This window comes from Ciona intestinalis, chromosome 7 (genome assembly GCF_000224145.3).
Source record: "Ciona intestinalis chromosome 7, KH, whole genome shotgun sequence".
NCBI classification, from domain to species: Eukaryota; Metazoa; Chordata; class Ascidiacea; order Phlebobranchia; family Cionidae; genus Ciona; species Ciona intestinalis.
This window is the reverse complement of record NC_020172.2, coordinates 1,508,771-1,534,781: the sequence shown is the minus strand read 5'-3', so window position 1 is coordinate 1,534,781 and position 26,011 is coordinate 1,508,771. Positions and strand designations below refer to the sequence as shown.

The following is a 26,011-nucleotide window of genomic DNA, read 5'->3' as shown; positions in this document are numbered from 1 at the left end:
CTAGACGTATTGGTTAAGCTATAGATTCAAGATTTGTTTTTAGATTGCAATGTAAAGACCAATGTAGGTGTTTATGAAACGGATAAAAAATGGAAATATTGAGCGAGTTTCCTGAACCAATCCAATATCTTGGTCATTACCATTCGCAAGACGAAGTATATACGGTAGCAACGTGCGGGAATAATTGGATACATTGTTTTAAAGGTAAAGAGAAGCATTTTTCTGTCCAATGTTGTTCTAGTTTTGCACCGCTTCTGCTTTATTCCGTGATAGAAATTCGTAAATTGACTGCAGAAAAGTTTTTGGGATATGCTAAAAACATTTCCACTTGCGAAGTGGAAAATATGGTTGTCGCTAAAGGAAAAGTCTTTGGAACTTCTGAAAACCAAGATTTAGTTGTGATTTCTGCAAAGTTTTTGCTGGAATTGTTTGAAAATAAAGTATCTACCCTAAACAAAATGATGGACTATGTTGAACAAAATACATCTTTAGCAGAAATTACTCAAAACAGCAAAATTAAGATTTCATTTTTAAAAGTTGTTTCTTTTAATGAAGAAAATAACTGTTTATGGATGAACAAAGACTTATACGTTGCAATGTTTGGTAAAGTAACTGAAAAAAGACTTCTTGTTCTACTGCTGTTTTTGGAAAACGGACATATCTGGTACATATTACTGGAAAGTGGCGGCAAGCCTGTGTTTTTGTATGCCACTGATTGCTGCTGTGTTGATGCATATACGGATAAAACTTCATTAAAAGTTCTGTCAAAAAATGGAAAAGTAACATCAATTAAAAAATCCAATTTAAACAAGTTTAGCGTGAAAGAAGATTGGCTGCATTTAAAAGATACTCCTGAAACCAAGTGTCCAAATTTTTGTAGTCAGAGAATTAGTTTTAAAAACTGTAAAGGAGGTTTGGTGGCTGATGGGTGCTTTTTACTTTGGGAGAAAACTATAAACTTGCAAGCCGAAACAGATTTTAATGTGATGTTGAATGAAGTGGAGGACCTGGAATTAAGAAAAAGTGCTCTTACGACTCTTGTCGAAGAAAAAAACGTTGAGTATAAAAGAAAGCAGTTGCTCTGCAAAGTTTCAGCAGAAGGTAGCAATTTGTTTCATTTTTTGTTCTGTGAAAATGAAGTGGAGATAAAATTGGATGATAAAGTCAGTTGTCCTCAATTTGAAGTTGTGTGTACCAATGAAAAAAAAATTAAAACATTCCATAGCTCATACAGAGTGGTGCGCATCCCTGCGTGTGAGGTGGTAAACTTTACCCACTTATCTTGTTTATTTATAGACAAGAATGGGGCTGTACAAGTGGGATCAAAGGATTTAAATGTTCTTATGTTGTTGAGAAATAGTGATAGAGAATTTCCAACATTTGCCGAAAGAAATTCCTTCCAAATGATTTTCCATAATATGTTTTCAGAAGCTGTCGGAGATGTAAAAGCCTTTTTACTTAGTCCTGAAGTGAATGATATCAAAGGTGCAAGCACGTTCAGGATAGTAAATGACTATGTGTGCATAAAAATTGTTAAACGGCAGGATGTTTATGTGGTAAAAATAATCTGCACTGACGAGGGAATCTTGTCAAAACTTCACCTTGTGTTCCTAACAAAAGTCCGTAGGCATTATCAACAAACTGAGAGGATCGTCAAAAAAATTGAAACAATTGATGAAGATATTGTGTATATGTGAACAATAAAACAGAAAAACTCAACGAAAGTACAATGGCACATCATGGGCAGTGTAAATTTAAAACAAAAGTTATGAAAAAATATGATCACAGCGTAACAAAATAAAAAAAAACAGTAATTTTCTTCTTATTTCTCAACAGGAAATTTATCCAAAAGAAAGTTTTTCGAAGCATGAATATTACGCCCACTGTAATAAAATAACAGTATTGACCAGTATTTTAATATAAATAAAGTAAGCAACGCTTGCGGATTCAACATAGGCAAATGCCTAGCTGGACTAAGAGATGTTGTTTTGCAATCTCATCATTTCAAACCACTTTTCTACGGATGAGGTGCTTAATTTAAGTTGTGCTGATAAGAATTGGATCATACTAATATCAGGATGGTGTGTCTAAAAACATATTAGAAAATATTTTGGTTTAGATATTTTGTTTTTACTATTAATATATGTCAGTACCTGGCTGAAGACCATCAAAAGAACATTGGTTTTTGAGCAGTTCAATTTCGGCGGACCTGAATTTTGTAGGTAATATAGAGAAATTCATTATAAAGCTTGGTAAGAGTAAATAGGTTGTAAAATTTTTTGGACTCATTGCTGCTGACAGAAAGTAATAAAATAGAAAGTAGGATACCATTACCTGCAACTTTAAAGTTATCTTGAGCAACCTTTGAGGGTGTGGGTTTTAAAAGTTGTTGGGGAATTTCGTTCCCAATATCTGATATATGTGGAGTATTTGCTGTATTCGATTTTGTACTGTCAGAAATCTGTGGTACAAGCTCACAAATTGGAATGGAACTATTAAAAAACTTCGACTCTGTATCTGTTAGTGTTATTGGCATGTCACTAAGAGTTTGCTTGTGGAATTCTTTGTCTTTTGCTTTACCTGATACCTGGCCATTTATCAGGTTTTGCTGTTGAGCTTTTAAGTTAGTGTTTGATGGGATTTTTATTACACATCTTACAGGAGTAGTTTTCATGTTCGAACACAAAGTGCTGATGTTTCTAGGGTACATGATCTGGTTTGGACTGGTTTCAACTGGTGTTTGAGATGAGCAGACTTGGGTGGTATTGTTTTGATCACTAATATGTTTGGTCACAGTGGAAGTTGGTATTGTAGAAGTGACTTGTCTACTAAATATGCTGTTTACGGGAGGCAGAGGATCGGAATAATTGTGGGGAGTGGGATTATCTATAAACAAACAGATTATTATTATTACAAAACAAATTAATAATATAGTAGAGTGGGAAAACGGGACACCTTCAAAACTTGTTTTAAATAACTAACAATAGTCTATGGGAGTCTTAAGTATACCGTTTTATATTTCTTTTGAATGTTTTTTGTTTATTACCAAATTGGATGAGAAAATTGAAGGAAAAGGTGTCCCATTTTCCCCTACTATACCACAGTGAGCGTTGTACCCACATTAAGTAGCCTATCCTATACCTGTTGTGTTTAGTAGTATCTAGTATACCATTATTACAGCACCAATGTAATTACATTATAGTTTTCTAATTCTGTCTAAAAATTGGAATGATTGCAAAACCAATTCAAATTTACTTTTTTTTACATAACTTTTAAACACATAAGTATTATAAGCAGCAAAGTTTACTCAAATTACCTTTATTATCGTTCTCTTCTTTTTCAATAGTTTGTGAATTAGACATGTGAGAAAATAGGTCATTTTGTTGCTGTTGTATATTTTCTTGCATTTCTGACACGGAAACTTCATCGTTATTAAAAGATTCATCTTCAATATATTTTTTCCGATTTTTTCTTTCCCGGAGGTTTCTTTGTGGTGGAACATCCTCAGAGGTCGCAGAAGCAACTTTGTCCTCCATTAAGTTTTTCTTCTCCGTTTCTTTGGTTGTTTGTTTTAATTTCCGTTTTCTACCTTTTGAAGTTCGTTTTCCTTCACTTTTTAGTCTTTCTGTATAATATGGTATTTTTATTATTTTTAGTAAATAATGCTGGTGCAGATTATAACCAAAGCCATATTTGATACAGTCATCTTATTACTTAGACTTAGAAGATGTAATTTAACTTGAGTATTTTTGATAAAGAATTAAAGATTCAATGTAACTTACTTACCGAACAATTTCTTATTAAATTCTTTTTCCTTGTAGTAATCACTCATCAGATTTTTCAATTTTTCTAAATATCGATAAAAATCATCAATCTATGCATTAGCTACACAATTCATGAATTCAACATTTTAAAAAACCTACCATCCCAATACGCATTCTTTTCCTTGTTTAACCGTTCTTCATTTTTCTTCTTTGCCTCCAATCTAGCTTTTATACGATTCCTGTAATTTTAAAAATATTGTAAAAAAATTACAAAACCCAATACAGGGTTTGAAATGACCTACACAGATTATTAGTGTACCATTATCTATTTTTTGACAGATATTTAAGTTTATAACAGTAATTTATCTCTAAGAATAGTCGAATACCATTGCAAATATAAAATTAACAAAACAACAAACAAAAAGAACATTAGCATTAAAAATAGCAGTTGTTAAAACCATGCTAAAGGAAAAGTGTCAAATGAAAAGTGTGGCTGCTAAACCCTAACCAATCAATATGCCTATTATTTTATTTTTAACCAATGTATCGCAAAATACAGTAAGCTTACTCTCTCTTGTCAAATCTCCTCTTTTTGTGGAACCACTGTTCTATGGAGAACTCTGCAATCATTATTTCCTTTGATAGCTCTTGCATTTGTTTCCTAAAAGTAAAGTGGTATTAGAATACAAATTTAAAAAACGTGTACAGCCACATAAATTCAGTATTAAACTTAAAATTGTATTTACTTTGTCGGATTAGGTGTGTCTTCGTACAGTTTCATGAGTTTTGCTTTGGTTTTTTCATTCAAACATTTCCGTTGTTTTGCTTTTAAATCTTTACCCAAGAATTTGGCAAGAGCCACATCACCCTGAGTGAAATTAACATGAAGTAAAATACTAATTATTAGTGTTGCTATTGTAGCATACCTCTGCCTTAGCCTTTTCAACTTGTTCCAACCACTCTTTTAGATCTGGCAGTAAGTCAATTGATTCTTCCATGGTTAAATCCAATGTTTCAAAGCTGGTATATTAATAACCGATATGTTTAAGTTACACAATATACAATACTACTACTAGACCATAACCATTATATTATGTACAATATACATAAACATTAAATTAAGTACATTACTATTTCATAATAGATTTTTACATAAAAGTACAAAAGTAATTCATTAAATTGTCTTACTCTCTAATGTTGAACTTCACTTCTTCGCCAACCCAGGAGTTAAAAGATGAATGGAAAGTTTCAATGGAGATTCCAAGCCAAATTCTCTTTGTTCGGAATTCTGTTGCAAACTTTCCAACTTCGTGAGCAGTTAATGTTAGGTCACAAACATCTGAAAGGGTGTGTGAACAGATAACATAAGAGGAAAGAGGAACACCCAATTAACATACAATAGAAACTTGTAGAGGAGAGCAAATACAGAAACAATTTTGTTGTGAGCATATTATTATATTTAGCTTAGACAGTTTTAGCTTGAACATACCTTGATTCTCGTTTTCAATATTAACAACATATCCTTTCACTTTATCCACTTCGACCACAGAAAGTGACTGCCGTTCTTCCAAAACAGTATTTACTACATCTTCATAACTTTTAGGGATATTGGACAAATTTAAATATCGCACGTCACTTGACGACTGGGTATCCAAATTGATAGGCTTCATATTGGTGGAAATGTCACAGCTACAAGATTCCTATTTACACACACTTTCGGCTTTACTCACAAACCTTAAAAACGAACACGCACATGCGTTAGCATGGCCGTCTGTGTTTGGATTTATCTCACCAAATGGTATCCACTCTCTCAAAACTCTTTACTGGCGCGCTTACCTTTTTTCTTTTTTACAATCTCTCACATGTGTGCAATTTTACAAACCTACAACGTTTGTACTAATTTTGATAGACTATGAAAATATCTATTTATACTCCCAATGCGTGATATTTACCTGGTGTATTCATACAATGTAAACATACATTGCTCCGTAGTTACCTTTTAAAACCTTTTTTTTATGCCTGTCCTTCTCACATTTGCTAACAATACGATGATGGTGCAAAAGCCAGTGTGGTCCAGCTGGTGTTTCTAAACCTCACATTCTATCTAATAGATTATGTCAATGAGCAATGAAATGTAAGAAGGCATTGATAGTGTTAATAGCGATATAGGCGAAACATTGTGCATATATTTACAGACGTAGGAAAAGAAAAAAACTAAAAGTTCACATGAAAATAATAAAAATAGAAGACCACTCGGGTGACTGAGAAACCAGGGTATTAAAGATTCTGAATAAAATATTTTGTAAAACGATAAAGTTTGGTAAAATCTGTTTAAAAGTACCCGGTTGTTAATATAACAAGGGTCAATTGCAACAGTGCACAGTTTTGCAAAGAAAAACAGGGCACGTAAAAGTTGTGGTCAAAAGAACAGAAAGTTATTGTTTTAATTTAAAGAAATGTTGGACAAAAATATGTTATTTGATAATGAAAACTTTAGGACATTTTACCAAACCTGAAAGCTTTGGCAAAATAAAAAATCATGGCATTGGTAAAAAGGCGCTCATTTGACCATGACCACCAAGCCATTACACCACAAGTGCATTTCTTATTTGTTTGGTGGTAATGACTTTAGTAGCTACGGAACTGTTTTAAATTGGGATAAAATCAAGTGTGTAATACTTACGAGTGGTGGTAAACAAAAGCTTACTGGTGGAACTTGCGACACTATACACAACGATGTTAGTACAAGCACATGCAATACGAATACTATGGACAGAAAATGAGAATTTTACGAGTCAGTGAAACTTATAACTGGAAGCTCAATTTGTCCAAAAATTTTTGCGCAATGCTGGGCAATAAAAATTGTTAATTACATCAGAGCATAGCGTTTACATCAGAGCATAGAGTTTGTACCGAATAAAAATTTTACATAAAATTGCAATGTTTACAAATTGTTCGTTAAAATGAGCTGTACTATTCCAGTCAATTTATAAAATTGTTATAAAGGTTTACAGGTTGTACTAAAAAGATTTTTAGTATGAACTTTGTTTTTATAGCTGTTATGGTTTCGAAAGCAACACATCAATTTGTTATACCAGCTGTAAAAAAGTAGCAGTACATTTGTAAGCCTTGCACGTAGACAGACTTCTTCGGAATTTAGGGTTTAGGTTTCTTGCTACTTATATATATAACTCTATTTTCAAATATAAAACATAAAACTGATTAAGGCAGTCATGGTGTACTACCTAATACATAGGGTTAGTTGTTTGAGGCAAAGCTGCCACTGATGCAGTTAGCAAATTTAGGAGAATCAAAATTTTCGCAATTATCTTTGAATTTTTTATATGAAAAAGTTTGGAAACTGCTAGGTGTGCACCAGTGAGTAGCTTGCCTGTTCAATGACGTTTACAACGTTCAGAGGTGGAATGTTGAGCTATGCTTGAGAGTTTTTTTTATAATGGAACATAAAGCGGCTTATTTATAAAGCTGTTTCAACCCAACTGTGGAACATGGGTGGCGAAATAAAGTTTCTGCGCTTTATAGTATTATATCAGGGTTTAGGTAATGCATTTTTCACACAACTTCGCGCAGTGACCTGACTTGCAGTGCTGCGGCGTGTACCAGAGTTCGCCAAGAGATAAAATAATAGAAATTATATAAAGACCACAGCTGCACGTCACGAGGTGGCAGTGTTAGATGAGGACATGAGGTCGGCGTATAACTGACCACTGGAAACTGGCGGCTAGAAAAAATATAGTTTTTTTAATAAAAAAATAAAGTTTTTTTTAAGCGACAATTTCAATATACACACCAAATGAGCAAAGTTAGGTGTCACTTTGTTAAAATTTTTGAGCAAATAATTTTTTTAATTTGTTACTTACCTGCTGCTGATGCTGGCTGGACTGACTGTTAGGATTATGGTAATTTTCATCAAGTGAATTTGAGGATAAGGATGATGTTAAGGACTGGTGGTAATTTTCTGTCAAGTATATTATAGTACATTAGTGGAGGTGACTATTAAAATTCAATCAAAATCCGATTTTTGACTTAAATCAAAATAAAATTCAGGTATTGTAAAATATATGTTAGTTGTGAGCAGCATGACAGAGGGACTAATATTGCTTAAAATCTTTTTTTTTTTATTTAACCTTATTTTTACAAAACTTAAAAAAATATCTAAAGTTAAATAGTTAACCAAAATAAAATATTTTGTGACTAAATGTTATGAGCCTAAGCTAATTATCAACTTTTACCGGGCATATTCTCTGACTTTACACCACTGTTGTTGGTGGAAGTGGTGGTTGTTGTAGTGGAAGGCTCCAGGTTAAGGTTGATACCAGCCATTGCCATGCTCTGCTGTTGCATTTTGGTTATTGGACAATCCCTGAAAATTTAAAAGCAGTAACTAACATGGTGTCTCAATGATTGCATAGAAACTATAGTGTTGTAATAGGTTTGTTGAGGAAAACAAAGAATGTACTAATGTAGTAACCACATGGTTGTTCAGGGGCATACCAACGAAAAATGAAAATTTGTATATAGATGGAGATGCAGAAATGTGGAAGTAGTGAAACTGTTTGTTTTTTAAAACTTTGGACTTTGGATCACATTTAAGCATCTTAAGCCATATACAAATTTTCATTTTTCATTGGTATGTCCCTTTAAATACATTTACCCCACGTTGGAAGTGGAAATTGAGAGCAATTTCATGCAAAAGTATTTTACGTTAGTCGTTACAAAACTACCTGTGAGAAAGCAGAAGTTGTTTCAATGATGCAATCTCGTCCTTCAGCTGCGTTATTTCGTTCTATGAGAAAAAATAAAGTTATTCAATACTATGTTTCTATAACATACTTTTTATGTACATGCTAAATTGGAGCATCTGTACAAAATTCCAGCACAGTATACGGATATGAACACAACCTATATTTATTTATACATTATAGTGTACACACACCTGTAGCATAACGTTGGTTTGTGAAAGTGTCTTCGCTTTACTCTCCAAACCAACAACCCAATTCTTCTTTTTTGACCGACACCTGACATAATAAAGTGATAAGCGGCCATGTAATTACAATTCAATAATAAATAAAAGCAAAACTCATTATACATTGTACACAAATACAGAATCAGTGTATCACTACTATTTTGTAAACTAACTAATACATTCTTCAAACTGTCTGTCTTTTTTTTGTCTTTTTTTTAATGTCAAAAATTTTACCTTGATGCAGCTGCTCTGTTTCGCTCCAGAAATCGCTGCCTCTTTATGTCCGGATCAACATCTTGTTGCTGCCTCCCTCGCCTTCGTTTTGGTTGATCCGAGGATGAGTTGTTAGAGGAGTTTACTGACATCTGATGGAAGAAAGAAGAATCATCGTAAGTTTCGTCAGAGGAATTATGACTCTAAATAGGGATCAAGAACGAATGGTTAATTTATAAACCTGTTAGTTCAGAAAGAAGAAAAACTGGTTAAATAACAAAGGAGTTAGTTAGGTTAGTAATTAAATTAACCTAGGTACAAACAAAGCTTTCAATATTTTTTTCGCAATCTGTAGTAAAATTTAAATTGAATGAAAAAAATAAACAGAGTTTAAATGGAAGAATTTAACTGTATCACATTTTATCATTCAGTTAAAACGCTCTAGACTGTAAATTTTAAGATTCAATGTTTTGCAGTGTTTTTGTAAAATATTTATTTCGGTAACTTCTTTTGTCAATGTGTAGGAAAACTTTATGTCCTTTCTTTAAAGCCAAAACGCATCTAGTGTAACAATTGTTTGCAAAGGTAATAGTAATAAACACAAAAGACAAAAATAGTTGTGTTCTAGAAAAAGAATATTATACAAATAAATGTCAGACAATTAACTGTGGTTTGTGTTATACCTGCATGGATTGAGTGGTGATTGCATGCTGCAGAGCTGGGTTGTTGCTTTTTAGAGTTTCTTTAAGTTTCTGAATATTTAAAATTTTGTAAGTTTTACCAGTAAAGCTTTACCAAGAATTTTTTTGTGGAAAATTTATAGAAAAGGGTAACATTTTACCTGCTTTGCATCAAGCAAGTTGGAATTGCTGCCAAACTCGGAACTACTTTTCATAGATAGAGTTGGGTGGTTGGCTTGCTGATGATTCTGTTTATGTAGAGTGGAAAAACAATTGGAGGTTGTTGGATTATTTATAGGGTAAGGATAAGAAAACTAAACAAAAAAATGATACTGCAGTGATTGACTATATGGTAAATCGTTGAATTTGAATATATTTGATAGTCTATATTTCAAATTGAGTAAACTAAAAAAATTGGTAAAGGCAGAAGCTTACTGCATAACTTACATTCATATACAAAGTTTTTTTAAAGAAATATGTAACACTGGAAATGTAAAAATAAACAAGCATTATGCAACTTTTGTATACAAAAATAAATGGGCACAGTGTTACATTTGTATTCAAAGACTAAATAATGTGGTCAAGACCATTATGTCTATAGTCCTATACACACATTTTACATACAATACATACAAAACCTTACGTTCAGTGCTTGTTGCATGGTAGGATTGGACATAGTTGGCATGGTGATTGAGCTAGTAAGATCCACCATACCAGCAGCCATTGGTGGGGAAGTGGTTGGGATACCTATACAAGTGGTTTGACCATTTGGTAAATGAACCATTACTGAGGGAGGCATGACCATTGATTGGCTGAAATGAAGTTTTGTTTATAAAATAGATTATTCAATAATTATAAAGCTATATTGAAGAACTGTTTTTATGTAAACTTATTTTATTATTAAAAGAAAAATTATTACAGAGGCACAGAAATATAATAATAAGTGTACCATTTTTTTTTTAGAAAAATAGAGTTTTTTTTTACTGCATCATTAACACAACAAACCCATAAGTTATAACATCTAAAGTTCTCTGAACGTAATACACTTAAAAACAAATTTAATTTTATAAGTTCTTGACAAAATTTACAAATTACCTTTGTAAATAATTTTCATGCATCATCGCCTGTGATTGGTGGGCTGGCAGGGGTGGAGAAACTTCTGACATCTGATTGGTTGATTCACTTTTAACCGACGAATTAGATTGCGGCCTCTCTTGTTTAACGTAAGCTACTGAAGGAAGGGAACCGGTCCTTGGAAGCTGAGGAAACGTAGATTTGTTTAATTTATTCAAGAAAAGATAGGTTAGTATGGTTGAGTTATATGTCTATCTATATGATACATGGTAATAATTAACATACAGGAAATGTAAGGTTTAATGAATACAGAATGACTTGGATTTTAATTATCACAAACTTTGTGACATTTATATACATTATTGAAAGGATTTATTAGGATTATTTTAGGTTAGCATTAAAAAAACAGCCTATATTGTAGGATCCTTCAAAAGTTAAATGCCTGTGGTTTAATGTATTGAAACAAAAATGTAGATTTAAAAGAAACATACATTTGCGTTTGTGTTGCCAATAATTGGCTGCGACGCAGCATCAGATATACTTGTGTTGTTGTTGTTGTAAGCATCTTGTGGGTTGGTTAGTAGTGGAACATTGGAAGTTGTTGGTGATGATGCTGATACTACAGCAGCAAACATAGCCTGTGGATTGTATATGGGGAAAATTTACATGCAACATATTGACCAGTTATCTCAAACTACACTGCATTATTTATACTGTATACAAACTAATACACAAATGAAAGTTATTTTCTATATTGGCCAGAGCCTATAGTAAAACAGGCTTGGGATTTAAGCCAAAGTTGGCCCATTACGCAATACATGTAAAAACTGATACTATAAAGTATTTTCTTCATGTGGGTAAGATCCTACTCCAAGAGTGAAACACACACTGGGGTCTGAGACTTGGGATTTAGAAAAGAGTGAAGGTGGCTGTACACAGTATCTGGAATTCTTCCGTTGATTTCGCTGCCGCATGCCTTTCGGTAATTTTCGCAAGCGAATTCGCATGCCGGATACTGTTTACAGCCACCTTTAGTCATTTTAATAAGTTTAACTGAAACTTGCTATTAGCAATAGAATGTTTTTATAAATGGCTTACCTTTGTCAATGCCCTCTGTGCATCTGCCATCATACCTGGTGACATTCCATGCATTGGCAATAAACCTAAACAAGGTATAACAAATAGTTCATATATGTACCTTGTGCTGTTATTGTAATTTATGCTATTTAAATCAATGCTTGAAACACAGTTTAATACAGAAAAGTGACCAACCATTACCAAGAATTGTAAACTACTTAATAAAACCTATCTTTGCGCAGTACTGATTTCTGCTCTGAATAATACGTAACTATTAACTTTCAATTATTTTATTTACTTCAATACAGCTATTAGTAGTTTAGTACTAGACTGCAATGTACTAGACTGCATCATTAATCCGTAAACTGGTAACTTTCAACTAATGCGAAACTGTTAACTTTTAATTATTTTATTTACTATTCTCTTGTCATATTTAGCAAATAAAATAAAAAGAATATAACGAATAAACAGAGAGCTGGCTGCTCCTTGCAACTGATTGTAAATTTGTAATGTGGGCAATGAAAGTTTGGCACGAACTTATGATTGATGCTCATTCTCCTATTTCCTCTACAGTTCTAAATATTCGAACAACTTTAGCACGATGTAAACAAACCAGTGATGCCATTTGCTTTTCAAATAATGATTAAATGTAACCATTTGCACGGACTAGTGAGTATAAGAGGAAACACTAGAAAGGATTTGAAATTGTTTGTTCAATCACACAGTTCATATACAAACTGTATATTGTTCAATACAAAACTAAAATCTTTAGGTGTACTTAAATTAAAATAGTTAAGTTTCTGATCTTAAATTACAACTGAGCTTAATTTTTAATTTTTTTTTAGTGTGCAACATTTGTTACTATGTAAAATGAAGCAAAACAGAATATATAAAAAAATTATAAAAATTTTGTGATATAATGGGGTGGAGGAAGATGAGACACCTTTTAACTCTAATTTCAATATTTAGACGCTATATTCTAAAGGTGTCCCATCTTACCCCCTTAACTATAAGATATTAGTTCACCTGGTGCAAATGGCATAATGGAGGGACTGAGCATGCTGACGGGCACGGACATGGGTGAGGAGGCTGTGTAACCCGGTAATGCTGGTATCAACCCCTGGGGTGAAGGGAGAAGTGGGGGCACAAAGAACTGACCCCCTCCAACAGGTAAGTTACCAACGGGAGATGACAGAGAAGGAGTAAGGGTGATCACATGGACAGGTTGCTGGAAGAAAATATCATTAAATACCGGTTCATGTATTTAAAAATGTTTAGTGATCAAATATTATATTTCATAATTTTGGAGATTTGTTGACCATAATTTTATTTAATTCTGTATGGGTGTGGTCTGTCAGGGAACCTAGGATTTCGGAAGGCCACAGTTGGCATATTCTTACTGATTATGATGTAAATTCATTGAGAAAGGGATTTTCCTTCCTTTTCGATAACTAGAGTTGCTTGGCAAATATTGAAGGAACAAACAAATCTCGCATAACTGTACAACACCTGGAACATGTTGGCGTCAGTATTAGGAGTTGTCGGAGTTTTACTTTTCGTTGAGTTGTTCATCGCTTGCAGTTGATGGACCACATTTGCCGTGCGTCGCTGTTTGCTTGTCAGTGTCTGGGAAAAATGGACATTGGGTTAATCTTATGTTTAATATAAAAAATTTTCTAATACCAACAAAGTGTTATGTATTTATATAAAATAGGATACTAAGTATAAGTAGATTTGTTGTATAACTCGGTAAGCTTACATGCATAGTCATATGTTTTTAATGTAAAATAAAATTGTGGTGATTTTGTCATGGTATTTAATGTAAGGTACCATAAATAATGTTAGTATAAGGTTTAACACATAGTCAATAGTATTGACTCAATACTATTACTTGGTTTATAATACAGCAATATTATACGACTAATCTGCAAGTAGGCATAGGCATTGATATGCCATGTTAAACCATAACCTTTGTTTAACGGTCTAAAATTGCAGTTTCGGCGACATGCATTAAAAATTAATGGGGTGTAGATATTTTTATTGAAAATCAATCAAATATTTCATGCATTTCAACTGAGACCTCAAAGGATAATTGCCATAAACACTTAGATATGCGGATTTCCGATTTACCACAGACTTGATATAAATAACTTTACTTACAATAATGAAGCATGTTTTCTGGCCTAGGGGACCACTAATAGTTTCTAAAAGACTATAGCTTTGGCTTAAAGGCAATGTTGTTGCAGTTGCTTGCGTGGACTATGTGTTAATGTATACTTCAATAAAGCTATTGGTAGTTTAGTACTAAGCAATGTACTAAACTGCACCTTTAAAGAAAACAATAAAAAAAGTGTCCTATACATAAAAGTTTAAAAAATTAGATACATTTTTAACAAATATGATTAACAAATATAAAATAATTATGTAACAGGTGTAACATTAGGGGAACCTGAGCTGACATGTCACCTCAATTTCTGAAACAGGGGTTACAGTACTTGTTTTAGCACTTTACTTTTAAGCTCTAAACAGACAATGGGTGTAAGCATGTAACTGCATTTAACAATTTCAACCAAGATTTTAGTAAAAATCTAAAAACGTGCGGCTTATGTTCGTGGCGAACATTTTCCTTTGACAGAATTATTAAAATACCTTGTTTAGGTGTGAACAGGGTATTAGTGGAAAATTAACAAGTTGACATGAGGTTATTAACTTCCTAACGTCATAATATGGCTTATGGGCCAAAGGATTATGACAACTAATGAGAATTGCTCTATAAATGCTGGTTAATTGGATAACCACTGTTGCATCTACCACAATTAGTAAAACCATGTTAGATTGACAAAAATGACTACAAATGCCAAATCAAGTTAAGCTATTTACTTTTGTAACACTATCAGGTAAACCTTTAGAAAAACTTGAATACACGAAAAAAGAAACAAAACTTACATTATTATTAATACACCCTAACGCAGGTTACATAACAAATATTTAAGTATTATTTGGCAATTCAGTCAGCACAAGTTTGGTCTAAAATTAGCTTTGGTGGAAAAGATTTCAAGATTATGCTACAATTTACGGCACTTTCTAAAACACCAACAAAATATCATTTAAGGGCAAGCTTTGGTTTTTCCTTGAACTATTAACTTAGTAAACAGCTTGAACTATTCAAGTTCCAAGAACCAAATAAATAAGGAAGTTTTTGGTCCAAGTACTTTTATATCACTGTATGAGGAGTGTAGCTGATACATGCTGTGGTGAACTGAACTATAGTAAAGTTAACTTTAAACCAAACAAGTGACTCATGCATATTACACATTGTTTTGTATGGCATAGAACAGAGAATCTTTGAATAAATTAACTCAATAAACAACTGTTAAACTGTTTACTATGAGATCATTTTCAGATTTAGGAAAAAATGTAGATAAGCCCCATTATAAATATAGCATAGGTTATACTATAGTTTAATTGTGCACACCAACAACAGTTTCAATTGTTATGTCATCACCCATAATAGATTCACCCACCTCTTTCTGAGCAGTTTTAAATTCACGGTCAAACGGGTTCAGTTCCTCAAATAATCCCATTTGGTTACCAAACTGTAAAAATCTTGTTGGAGTTGGAGTTTGATCTAAAATCCAAAATTAGATTAACTTTCAGGATACAGCTTTGGTATATATAAAATTTTAGGTGTACTTAATAACGCCATAGAAGAAATGGATTGTGAAAAGGTCAAATTTTAATAGCATAGTTTACCTATTGGCAATACATCCGACAGATTGCTGGCTTTGGTTGGTCCAAGTTTAAGTGTCATTTGGTGCTTACACTTGTGCACTTCCAATTCCTTTGCACTTGCAAACTTCTGCAATTTAAATCATACTTAGCAGTTAAATAAAACAATGCGGATAATTTGTAACTCTAATATATATATACATATATATATATGCTTTTTTAATAGGCCTAGATAGCCGAAAATATTTATATATTCCAATTCCACATAGTTTAAATAAACAGTATAAACACTAGTGGACTAGCATATATATTTATTTAAATATACAATTAAAAATGTGGTAGCTATACTATAGGTAATTGGTTCAAATATTAATCTCGCAAACACACAAAACAACAAAAATCAAAGGTATGGCATATGTTATGTACATATCTTGTTACAAATAGCGACATATTAAAGAAAACAACAAATTGAAAAATCATAAACAAGGGTATAGTATATGTACATACCTGGTTACAACCAGCAGAGTTGCACACAAAGGTATCTTGGGAGGTTTGAGTTTCATCGCTGTCCCCCTTTGACGGCGAGTCTGACACCTCCGACATCGAGTTGATTGATTCTTTACCCTAAGTTTACCCTACAAGCTTATCCTTATGAAGTACAATTCAAATAAGAGGGGAACACAAATTATTTTGGGTCGTTTTAAGGGTTTTTGTTAATTTAGATGGATTGTCACAAAAAATAAGGGGCAGGAAAAAAAGGGTGTTGAACTAAAGAACAGATTTGGAAAAGCCACAAATTTTCGTAATCGAACAACAAGGCAGTATTGACACAATGGGCTGAACATATCATAATAAAGTTGAAGTTTAATGAGAAAAAATTTAAGGTATTTTGGTACAGTTTTTTAAATGCAAAAAAGTTTCATCATACAAAACGACCATTAAAACAGGGAAGCTTGAGTGGCAGCAAAATTTGAAATTACACAATTCCGAGGTTTACTGCTCAACTTATGTACAATCTCAGTTGGATCAGTTTATGAGCTCCGCAACTATTATCAAACATTCAGATTCAACAAAGATAAATTTTCCTTTCCACCGATGCAATGTAAATGCTGCAAGGATAAATGAACTTTGAGCCTAGATTTTTTACTGTAAAAATAAGTGAACCAATCAATTTATCTATTGAATGTATGGCAGGGTCTGGTTAATCGTGAATTTTCTAGTTGTAAATGTCAGAAGATACTGTGGCTATGGGAAATTTATACGTCAAGTCCAGAGAATTGTTTTGCTTGCTCCTTTACTCGCTTGTCATATTCAACTTTGTTTTGGCTGTAAATCGCGTAGGCTTCTGCCTGTGCTGGGTCGTTTATGTTTGGCTCAGTCAGAAGATCCTGTATACCAAGTAGAATCTGTTTAATTGTGATTGCTGGTCTCCAATCTTTGTCCTCATCAAGAATGGAGAGGCAGACAGTGCCCGAGGGGTACACATTAGGATGGAATAGTGCAGGTTCAAATCTACACTTGGGTGGTGAGGATGGGTAGTCATCCTTAAAAATCATGCGAATTTTATAAAGGCCCCCTTCCCAAGATGTTCCTTTTTTTCCAGGTATCGCACATTCCCAATTCATAAGATTTAGTGTATGGTCAGGATTCTTTGTTGGTTTTGCTACGAAGCCGAAGGGATGATCTTTCCTCCAGCTTTTTCGTTCCTCTGAAAGTCGCGCTGTGGCGATACCATTCATAATTTCAATTCTACACGGTTAAGTGCTAGACCAGAAAACCTGCTTGTGTACCTGTAACGGCATTGGCAATGTACAACTATATATAATATTAACAAAGAATGTATTTTTAATTCGTACTGGTACTAGTGCCACTCTCGGTTATGTTACAGATTAGGCAATTGGTTGGGAGACTCTTTACTAGTGTTTATATGTAGACTAAATATAAAGATTGAATATTTATCAATTTGTGTATATTCAAGTATTGACAGAAATCAGGTATTTAATAAACGGTTTTTAATTTCTATTAACCAATGCTTATTTTATATGTACACCAATAAAAAGTAAGCCGGGAAACCCGGTCACAATAGCTGCTGTAATAAAGTGTTTAAGGTATTATAAATAATGTGTTTAAAATATCATAAATGATGTATACATGAAAATGATGTTGTTTATTAGGCACATCGGCACTATCGGGTGTGTGTATATACTGCGGACTGAAGTATAAACGTAGCTAAGTAAACGACTTATGAACTGTTTATATATATACGTAAATAACAAACTTCATCGAGTGAGGAGTCAACAAACAACGCCAACAAAATTTCTTAACACCTGTAACGCTTTAAGTGTAGACCATTTCTCAAAGCACACATCAGAAACAAAAAACCGTCGGACGTTTGGTCAATTTTTCAGTGTTTTCGGTAACAGTAATTTCTTATTTTATTTTCAACCCAATCAAGTAGGTATCGCGACATCAATTATTCTACTTGACCGAAATTATCTTTGAGATTAAAACCGTTAAAGCATCTGAATGTTTTCATATACTACGTACTTTGGTATATCTAATACAATCAATAGTCGAGGCAACGTGTATTTTTTGCCTCCCAATCATTCACGCAGTCGACAAGTCGTAGAAGTGTATATCTTATCTTGGTAATCAAATGATCTACTTTATAGATATTAATATATTTTTAATAACAAAGTAGCATTTAATATTTCTGAATTTATTGTTTTTATTTACTGGTTTTTATAGAGAATAAACGTATCTCTATCTCTTATTCTCTTTGCAGCAAAGTTCGTGATTTTGGAGAAACGTTTATCTTTTTGTTATGCGAAACATACGGACTTTGATGCCAAACAGTCGATGTTCTCTATTTCGATTTATATTTATCTCCGACTCCACCTGTTGCACGACCATTTCCGATTTTATATTTTCGTAACCTTTTTTCTTTTCCTGGAGATTATGCTCGGGTGTTGTCTTATTTGGTGCACGACTGCAGTCTCGAATCGTGGCGCCACTCATTTGATTCGGCTGAGCAAGTTTTGGTTTGGTTTTAACGTCGGCGTGCAGGTATGTACCATAGTTTAGATTTTCAGTTGTTGTTTTTCTCACAATACATGATCAAATTTCTTTACTACGCGTGCGGGTGATCTTATAACTTGGTAGCTTTGGTTTTGGATCCTATACGCATGTTATGTATCCGCATATTTTATGTATTTTTTGATGTTGGCTTTTAATTATGGATACATTGTAGGTACTGGAAAGTAATATTTAAAAGACCAAAAACATTTTAAGCCCGTTCATTCACAGTACCAGTATAACTCAATGTTTGCTGCCTTATGTATCAATAGAAGTAAACCCACTAAAATGTCAGACAGATCCAAATATGAATTTCTCCTTTGGCACCATAATTAGAACTTGTTAATGCAATGTCCCAATATCGACATTGTGTACGTCACTTGTAGAAAGGAACGTCATTTCCTCGTCTGATCTGGCATCTCTTTCGTTCAATGATAAAAAGGAAGTCATTTCATGAATTGCTCGCCGTGATTGAATAGCAGGAAGTAAAAGTCATTCAAACCACCGAGCTGAATTGTGCCACTTCACGAACCGACTACGTTTATTGACAATAATTTGGCACTTACTGTTTGTTTCAGTGGAAAGCACAGTTTATATTTCCAAAATAAATACTCACAGGAGTATTGTCTGTATAGTGTAAGAATTCAAGTTTATTCTTTTCACAGTTTGTCTCAAATCTTTATTTTCTTTTAACTCTTAAATTGTTTTTTTTTATTTCAGGTAAAATAAACAACTTTTGGGTGAAATTTATTGATTGTATAAAAACCAACAAATCATGGCGGACAACTCGTGGCTTGATGAAGAATTGGCTGAACTCGATCAGGCTGAACGACTTATTCATGAGACTTTGAATGACTTTACACCATACACAGTCCAAACTCAAGATGAAAGTAAGCAGTAAACAATATAATTATTAATTAGCTATGTTTGAAGTGGAAAATTGGGTCAAAGTGCATAACATTTTTGCCATTTATAAAAAATAGTTTATATATGTTAGTATGTGTAGGCAACAATGTTGATGGAATATGTTTATTTATTTTTACATGTTATACAAACCTAAAATATATTCCATTATAACTGCAATTTTAAACATATATGATTACTAAACTTGTAAATTAATAGATACGAAGTTTTGTTATTTGATCATGCCTAATAGTTTGGTGTAGGGTTAATATAAAAATTATAATGCAGTCCGCCACTCTGTTTGAAATAATGTACAAAGCTTTTGAATTAATAGCCTTGGGCATGAAATAAGGTTGACATTGTACCATATGTGACAAGGAATGTAAACAAGTGTCTTTTATGATCCAATTTAGACCTCATTTATTTTGAAAGAGGGGATTAGAACACTAATCTAAAGATATTTTATTGTTCAACTGCAGCCTTTCATGGTTTACACAGCTTAGGCAAACATGGTTTATTTTGTTCTGTATTTAAACATAATAATTAACTTTCAAACAGAGTGTTATGGTATAACAAACATATAAGCACACACAGATAACAATTCATTTAAGCATGTTTTTGTTTTTTTTTAATGTAACATTATCTGTGTTTTGAGAACTTTCAACTCACATCATAATTACATAAGTGTTTAACAAGAATGTTAAAAAAACTTAAAACTTTATTTTTAGTTAAAGGAATGTGTTGGTAGCGCCCTATTATGGTCAAAATTACTTTCAATATTTTACAGTTACTCTGTTAGTTGTCTACCATTTGTATTCAAAGTGCAGAACATTTGTGATGTTTATTTGTTTGAATTGTTAAATGTATGATAAGCCAAAAGTTTTAAACAGTTAGCACATTCACACAAACTTAAAGCCACCCAAGTTGCTTAGTAAATACATTGGCATGTGTCAATGTCGACGTAAATGAAGCCAATTGATTCACTTTGTGTACTTAGCAACCGCGAAAGACGTATGCCACGCATTCTGTTATGTCAGCGTTTCTGTCTCTCGGAGTGATTCTATATTACCGCTAGATGTCGCTCGAAGGCTTTACGCCTAAAACAACCTTGTCTGTCGCTTGGACATAGTTCGTCGCTCGTAAAATGCATGAAGTTGTTCAAGCTCAAGTTCTGTACTGTTTTTTGTTACATTAGCTCTGTTATAAAAAATAACTAAAATCTCAACGATTAAATTAAAAATTTATGAACGTCGCTTTAAGTATAAACATACACAGACCAGCGCGTAAACTAATCTAGTCTATTGCCTAAACATGGATATATTCATCAACCAAAATACCGCTGTAACCGTCTATTAGTTCAGCGTATTTGCCGTGGATTCGACCAACCCTTAGAAGGACTTAATTAACCAGACTTAGCTTTGGCTACAATCAAGGAGTTTCGCTTTGATGAGAGCGATAATTGTCTGGCCGCTGTCGAGCCCGATTCTCTATAAACTGAATCGGTAACATTAGAGATTGGAATGCGGGGAATGAAGTGTACTCCCTCAGTCTGTAAATGTTGTAGCGATCGGCCTATTCTCTTTACACGTAATTGAGGAACTCGACGAAAGATATTTTTATTGCAACCTTATTAAACAGCCTCGGCGTCGTCGTTACGAGAGATCTTTTTCGCCTTACCGCAGATTGTAATGTTATTAAATGCAAATTTTAGACAAGCGCATGTCAGTGAGTAAAGTTGTTTAGTGCGTAGTATTCGAGGGCCGAACTATATTTCAGGTTAGCAGGTCTGTTAATAACCATAAATCATTAGTTTTCTAATCTCGGTTCGTGATTTCAGTTATCCTATTGTGTGTTGACATGTGGTTTTCTTTTCCCTCTCATATCAAAACCCGAACGATAAAGCTTTATTTGTTTATAACTTTTGACCTCAGGCGGGCCAGGCAAATATTGAAGTGCAAGTCAAAGAGCATCCTTATCTGTGAGAACAATCGTTGCTCAAAAATATTTTTTAAGCTTCCCCACTGACTCATGCGGTAACTGGCGCAACACGCTTATCTTCCCCAAATATTCAACTGGCCGAAATCACTCGAGATCTACAGCGCAATAGCAGGCCTATAAATCCACCCATTGTTTACTTTGGACGTTGCTTCTACGGCCACAACGGCTCGAAGGGTCAGATGAAAGCGCCCTCGACAGTAGCTTGTATTCATAGCTTACATTAAAGGCTCCGCCGAGTTATTAATCACGCTGGTCGTAGTAGAAAGTTTGGTAAATCATCGCGGAAGTACTTACACGCTTACCTTGTATACGTTGGTGAAGAGGTTATGGGAGTTACTTTAAAGTTTTAAACAGTCGTGAATATAACGTATCCAATTACGTCACGATCAAGTGGGCACTACACTTTTTTGCTCCTGGAAATAGTTTAGAAACGTCACGGGAAGCGCTGTTTTGACAGAGAAAACGAAACAATAGCAAAGGCTATTTTATAAACACGTTAAAGTTGTTTCCGTAGTTCCACTTAAACTTACTGTTTAAGTTCAGGGCGAATGCGATTTTCTTCGCTTGGTTCACCTTACCGCTAGCTCAAATGATGCAGAACGGAAACCGTACGTGCACCTGCGCATCCGTGCTTGTCCTGGTCGCAATTCGTCGTTTTTCCCTGTTTACTGCAAACTGACTTGCGGTTACGAACCTATCGGTGGCGGTAGAAGACGCGTGGCATAGACTGCGTCATTTGCCACTACCATACAACGTCAGGTCGCCTGCCACAGGGAATTAGTCTTAACACGATGGATCGGAAGCAAAAACTATGATCAGTACTGATACTACGGAAAAGGCTTTTTCGTCATTACAATAGAAAGTAACCCCAGCCTTAGGCAATATACAGTCATGGCTAGATGATGAACTGTAATTTATTGCTTCTATAGAAGTTCAACCCGTATCGGCGCAGTGAGATTGTAGGTGTTGCTTACGTTATTTGTGTTTCGCCAAAGCACAATACAACTGTATTAATGTCACGCTCCACTTGCGAATAATCGAATGAGATATCGCTGGTTCTGCTTCCTCAGTGCTTGGATAGACACAAGCTGGATAGCCGCGACAGGTTTTTGTCATCAAGTCACGTCATGCCGTTCCTCGAATAGCAGCAGCTGTCATATTCTTCCCGTGTATAGTACGTCATCACAAGGCTATTTTAAATGCAGCAACGCTTTTGTTTCCGCCGGAAAAGCACGAGATCCTGCATTATATCATTGTGACCCCGCCGTGTACCTTCTTTGGCTTCCGCACCTTAGTCTAGTAAACGAAAGTGTGGGCACTCGACCGCAGAGCCGCAAAGCTGGCGATACGCTATTTTAATTTAACTTAGTTTGAGCCCTGCCAAGATTATTTCAAGTGTTGTCAGCTATAGAGTAGTAAGCAGTGAGTTAAACAGGTATACCCACACTGCTAGGTAAAATAGGAAAAAATACGTGGTTTACCCAGTGGTTCGTGGTTTTTAGCTAGAACTTGAGAAAACTTGCTTTGTACTGTTAGGTATTTATATTTGCTTAGATGTTCTCAGAGAGCGATCGTTTTTTATGCAAGCGTCATAATGTAATTAAATCTTAAAACAAATTAGACTGTGCAATTGTGAGACAGTGGAAAGGCCATGAATGTGAGGAGTTTGGTTGAAACGTGAAATGAGCAATGTTGGACAGGCAGTATAAAATAATTTTCATGGAATATTGTATCCTTTATTTGAATGAATGTTTTATCGTCCACATTTGTTACTTTAAGTCGTTACGTTAGTCGTTTTAACTCGTGATGTAATTTTTAACATTAGCTACATTGGTTGGGCAAGCAATCGTACACAGCGTTCTTTTTTTCTATTTTGCGATTAGCAATAACGGCATACTTAGCAATATGAAAGAAACGCTCATTTCGTATCATGGTACAAGGCAATCAAAAAGCAAATATATATTTCTAAGAAAACAAGGATCAGAAATTGTCTTGAATGTCAATTCGTGCAGGCCCCCCGTTGTGTGTGTGATTTACCCGACATTTTATGGCAGGATATTTCGAAATGGACGTTTTCGCCCAGTAAGCATTCGGGCCACGAGCTTTTATTGCCACCATCGCTATATATGTACTGCTAGCCGGAATATGTTCGCATCGCTGCGGCCAGTTTTCCAAGCCTCACACACCAATACGTGACTGTAGCACTGTGGGGCTGCATTTTTGTGGGTTTAATATATCCTTGTGTTTTGCAATGCGACACCTTCCTGCAGATTTGTAACAGTATCTGCGTAGTTTTACCACCAACACGCTGTGGTTAGAATGAACTGCTCTAGCCAATGATAATCCCATGATTAATACCCTCAAGCTACAGTCTATGGCGAGATTTGCCACTGTGAGAAATCTGCTGTTCTTTGGCGGCAGACGCCGCTTTTCACGCATAGTGGCGCGCGAGCAACGTGCCAAGCAGTCGCTCCAGGCTGAATAAGTGTGTGTATAAAGGCAGGTCAAACGAGACTTCCAATTAGTGTGTTATTCCGTAATTAGATGCTCCACATTACGCACCAATTGGCCGAAACGAAGTAAAATTGCAGAACCAAACATCGCAATCAAAGTGTAGCGCATCGGAATGTGTGTATAGTTCTCCATACTGCTGGAGTATACGCCTCATTTATTTAGCCCACGATAGTAATATATGAGATAGTTAGCAAACAAAAGAGTTAATACATAACCAGTTGGCAGCGTCCTGGTATAGCTCCAAGCCTTGAAACCGAACCTGATAAAATCAGTCTTCCGAACAGTTTCATATAGCTAGGCAAGTGGCTACGAACTAAAAAAGTAGTTGCGTCTTGTGTGTATTTAGAATTAGATCGTCGAGAATTATGAAAATATGCAATTTGTATTTGTGGTAACGTGCAAGTTTTACGCCCTGCGTTGGAAATACTACGCGGGAAGTCCAATTAGTAATTATGGGTTAGTTGCTTATGGGCTGTGTCGACGTGCGTATAACATGTTCTCTATATAAGCGTGTCATTCGTTTATCTAAGTATCAGTGATCGTCTCCGCACATGTTGGAACTTTAAATTGCACGTTGTTCGAATAATTCGTATTGTAGTGTGTGTGTGTCCCGTAGAGATGAACTCTTACGAATGTGAAAGATGAGACCGTACATGCAGAAAAACCGCCGCCACGCCAGGGATACTATGACGTTCGGTTCACTGCTTGCAAAAGATGACAATTGCACGCATCAGTGATTGTATTGTGACGCAAAACCGTGAGAATTTACCACACGTGTTCCCAGGTTTTTCCTTCCAACATGAGAAAGGCGCCAGAGCCAACACGACGCTTGCTAGGAATGTATTTTGGACGGTATTGTTGTTAGAAAGTCAGGAGTCCCAGGCTACGGTGCTTAGAATGTGGTTCAGGGATAATTATCTCGTAATCGCCTCCAATCTCAGTCAGTCTATATGAGTAATGGGCACCTTAAATTTAGAACAACCGTCTGGTGCAGTCAGGTTTAAACCGCTTATGCAATACCGATATAAATTCGTTGTACATCGCATGGAACTATCAATATTTTCATTCGTAAGATAATATGCCTAATGCAACCAATTATAGTGAGTTTACTGTGGTTTGTTGTTACTACAAAGCTGCGTTTTGTATATTTCGCATTACGAAACAACGTAGTTGTAGTGGACCGAAAGCAAATAGCATTTTAATCTCTCCAGCTGTTCACGAATATTTCAACGTTGCGTGTTACCAATACACCACTAAGGGTGCATTTGTCACGTTCCCGATTTTAAGTTACAAAGGTCGGTACATAGGCGCCAAGTTTTGCTTCATTCATGGGGTGGCCGGCTATAGTGACGTAAAAATCGTATGACGTAATAATCATTATGACGTCATAGATGACGGCAAATGTTTAGAGCAGCGCTTCATGTGCGAGGACATGCAACACGGCAAAGTATTGTTCAGTGCGCGAATAAGCAACATAATATTAATTGGGTTGCCTTAGCAGATTGTTTATTACAACATAGTAGCGATTGTGACGTGAATTTTCAGGGTCATAATACCAATTGACGCGTTGATTGTTTGCATCACAATAGCGATTGACGGGTTCATTGTAAACCTTGCAAAAGTAAACTAAATGCGCGTGTTTTATGTTTGAGGTCAGTAAAGATTAAAGTAGCTGTGTTTTATTAAACGTTTATATTGGGATTGGCGTATTTGGCCATAATTACACTGCCTTACCAATTGTTTTCTCCCAATCAAAACAGTTTAATGTTGTTTACTGCAGCAACACGTTTGCCGATCGCAATGGGTGTTCCACGAGTACAACAATCTGTACTTACAAAGTTTTAAATGTCATTTTTATGATTGTAAAAATAAGAACGGTCCTCAAACCTTCGTTTTATATTTGCATTTCAATTTTGAAAAAAAACAACGATCTTCCGACGTGCATAAACATTTCACCTTTGATTAGCGAGTGAACGAGATATAATATAGATAAGGAT

At 34.7% G+C, this 26,011-nt stretch overlaps 4 protein-coding genes across 6 annotated transcripts in view; 2 read left to right on the top strand and 2 right to left on the bottom strand.

The window, feature by feature from the left end:
• Positions 1–6: 6 nt before the first annotated feature.
• LOC100177550 lies at positions 7–1,868 on the top strand. Its single transcript, XM_002127370.4, has one exon. It carries the CDS (start codon positions 90–92, stop codon positions 1,695–1,697), a length of 1,608 nt encoding a protein of 535 aa, XP_002127406.1. The 5' UTR covers positions 7–89; the 3' UTR covers positions 1,698–1,868.
• Positions 1,672–5,526, bottom strand: pou-like (transcription factor protein). Its single transcript, NM_001078492.1, is given in 11 exon segments — positions 1,672–2,087; positions 2,154–2,209; positions 2,335–2,886; positions 3,317–3,625; positions 3,787–3,849; positions 3,924–4,003; positions 4,333–4,425; positions 4,511–4,632; positions 4,691–4,784; positions 4,953–5,103; positions 5,254–5,526. Coding segments are annotated over 11 exon segments (1,815 nt in total). The 5' UTR covers positions 5,435–5,526; the 3' UTR covers positions 1,672–1,973.
• Positions 5,527–5,899: 373 nt separating this feature from the next.
• atf2/7 (transcription factor protein) lies at positions 5,900–16,177 on the bottom strand. Of its 2 annotated transcripts, none has more exons than XM_018812340.1 (17): positions 16,032–16,177; positions 15,549–15,654; positions 15,320–15,423; positions 13,305–13,421; positions 12,822–13,023; positions 11,817–11,881; positions 11,210–11,356; positions 10,740–10,903; positions 10,288–10,456; positions 9,806–9,892; positions 9,648–9,716; positions 8,986–9,167; positions 8,722–8,803; positions 8,510–8,571; positions 8,018–8,148; positions 7,646–7,743; positions 5,900–7,506 (listed from the first exon to the last, which is right to left on the bottom strand). In XM_018812340.1, exons 1-17 carry the CDS (start codon positions 16,125–16,127, stop codon positions 7,441–7,443), a joined length of 1,947 nt encoding a protein of 648 aa, XP_018667885.1. In that variant the 5' UTR covers positions 16,128–16,177; the 3' UTR covers positions 5,900–7,440.
• Positions 16,178–18,139: 1,962 nt separating this feature from the next.
• LOC100183051 (lipoma-preferred partner homolog) overlaps positions 18,140–26,011 on the top strand; it is a 16,749-nt gene continuing 8,877 nt past the window's right edge. For both annotated transcript variants that reach the window (XM_004226156.3, XM_026835011.1), the window contains exons 1-3: positions 18,140–18,172; positions 18,310–18,590; positions 19,320–19,489. In XM_004226156.3, the coding sequence (XP_004226204.2) occupies positions 19,375–19,489 (115 nt within the window). In that variant the 5' untranslated portion in view covers positions 18,140–18,172; positions 18,310–18,590; positions 19,320–19,374. The remainder of the gene's footprint in view (positions 18,173–18,309; positions 18,591–19,319; positions 19,490–26,011) is intronic.

Coding starts and splice junctions, on each gene's coding strand:
- LOC100177550 (XM_002127370.4), top strand. CDS start 90: ATGGAAATATTGAGCGAGTTTCCTGAACCAATCCAATATCTTGGTCAT.
- atf2/7 (XM_018812340.1), bottom strand. CDS start 16,127: ATGTCGGAGGTGTCAGACTCGCCGTCAAAGGGGGACAGCGATGAAACT. Junction 13,422..15,319: donor TTAAAACTGCTCAGAAAGAG/GTGGGTGAATCT, acceptor CATTTTTCCCAG/ACACTGACAAGCAAACAGCG. Junction 7,744..8,017: donor AAAGTCAGAGAATATGCCCG/GTAAAAGTTGAT, acceptor TATACTTGACAG/AAAATTACCACCAGTCCTTA.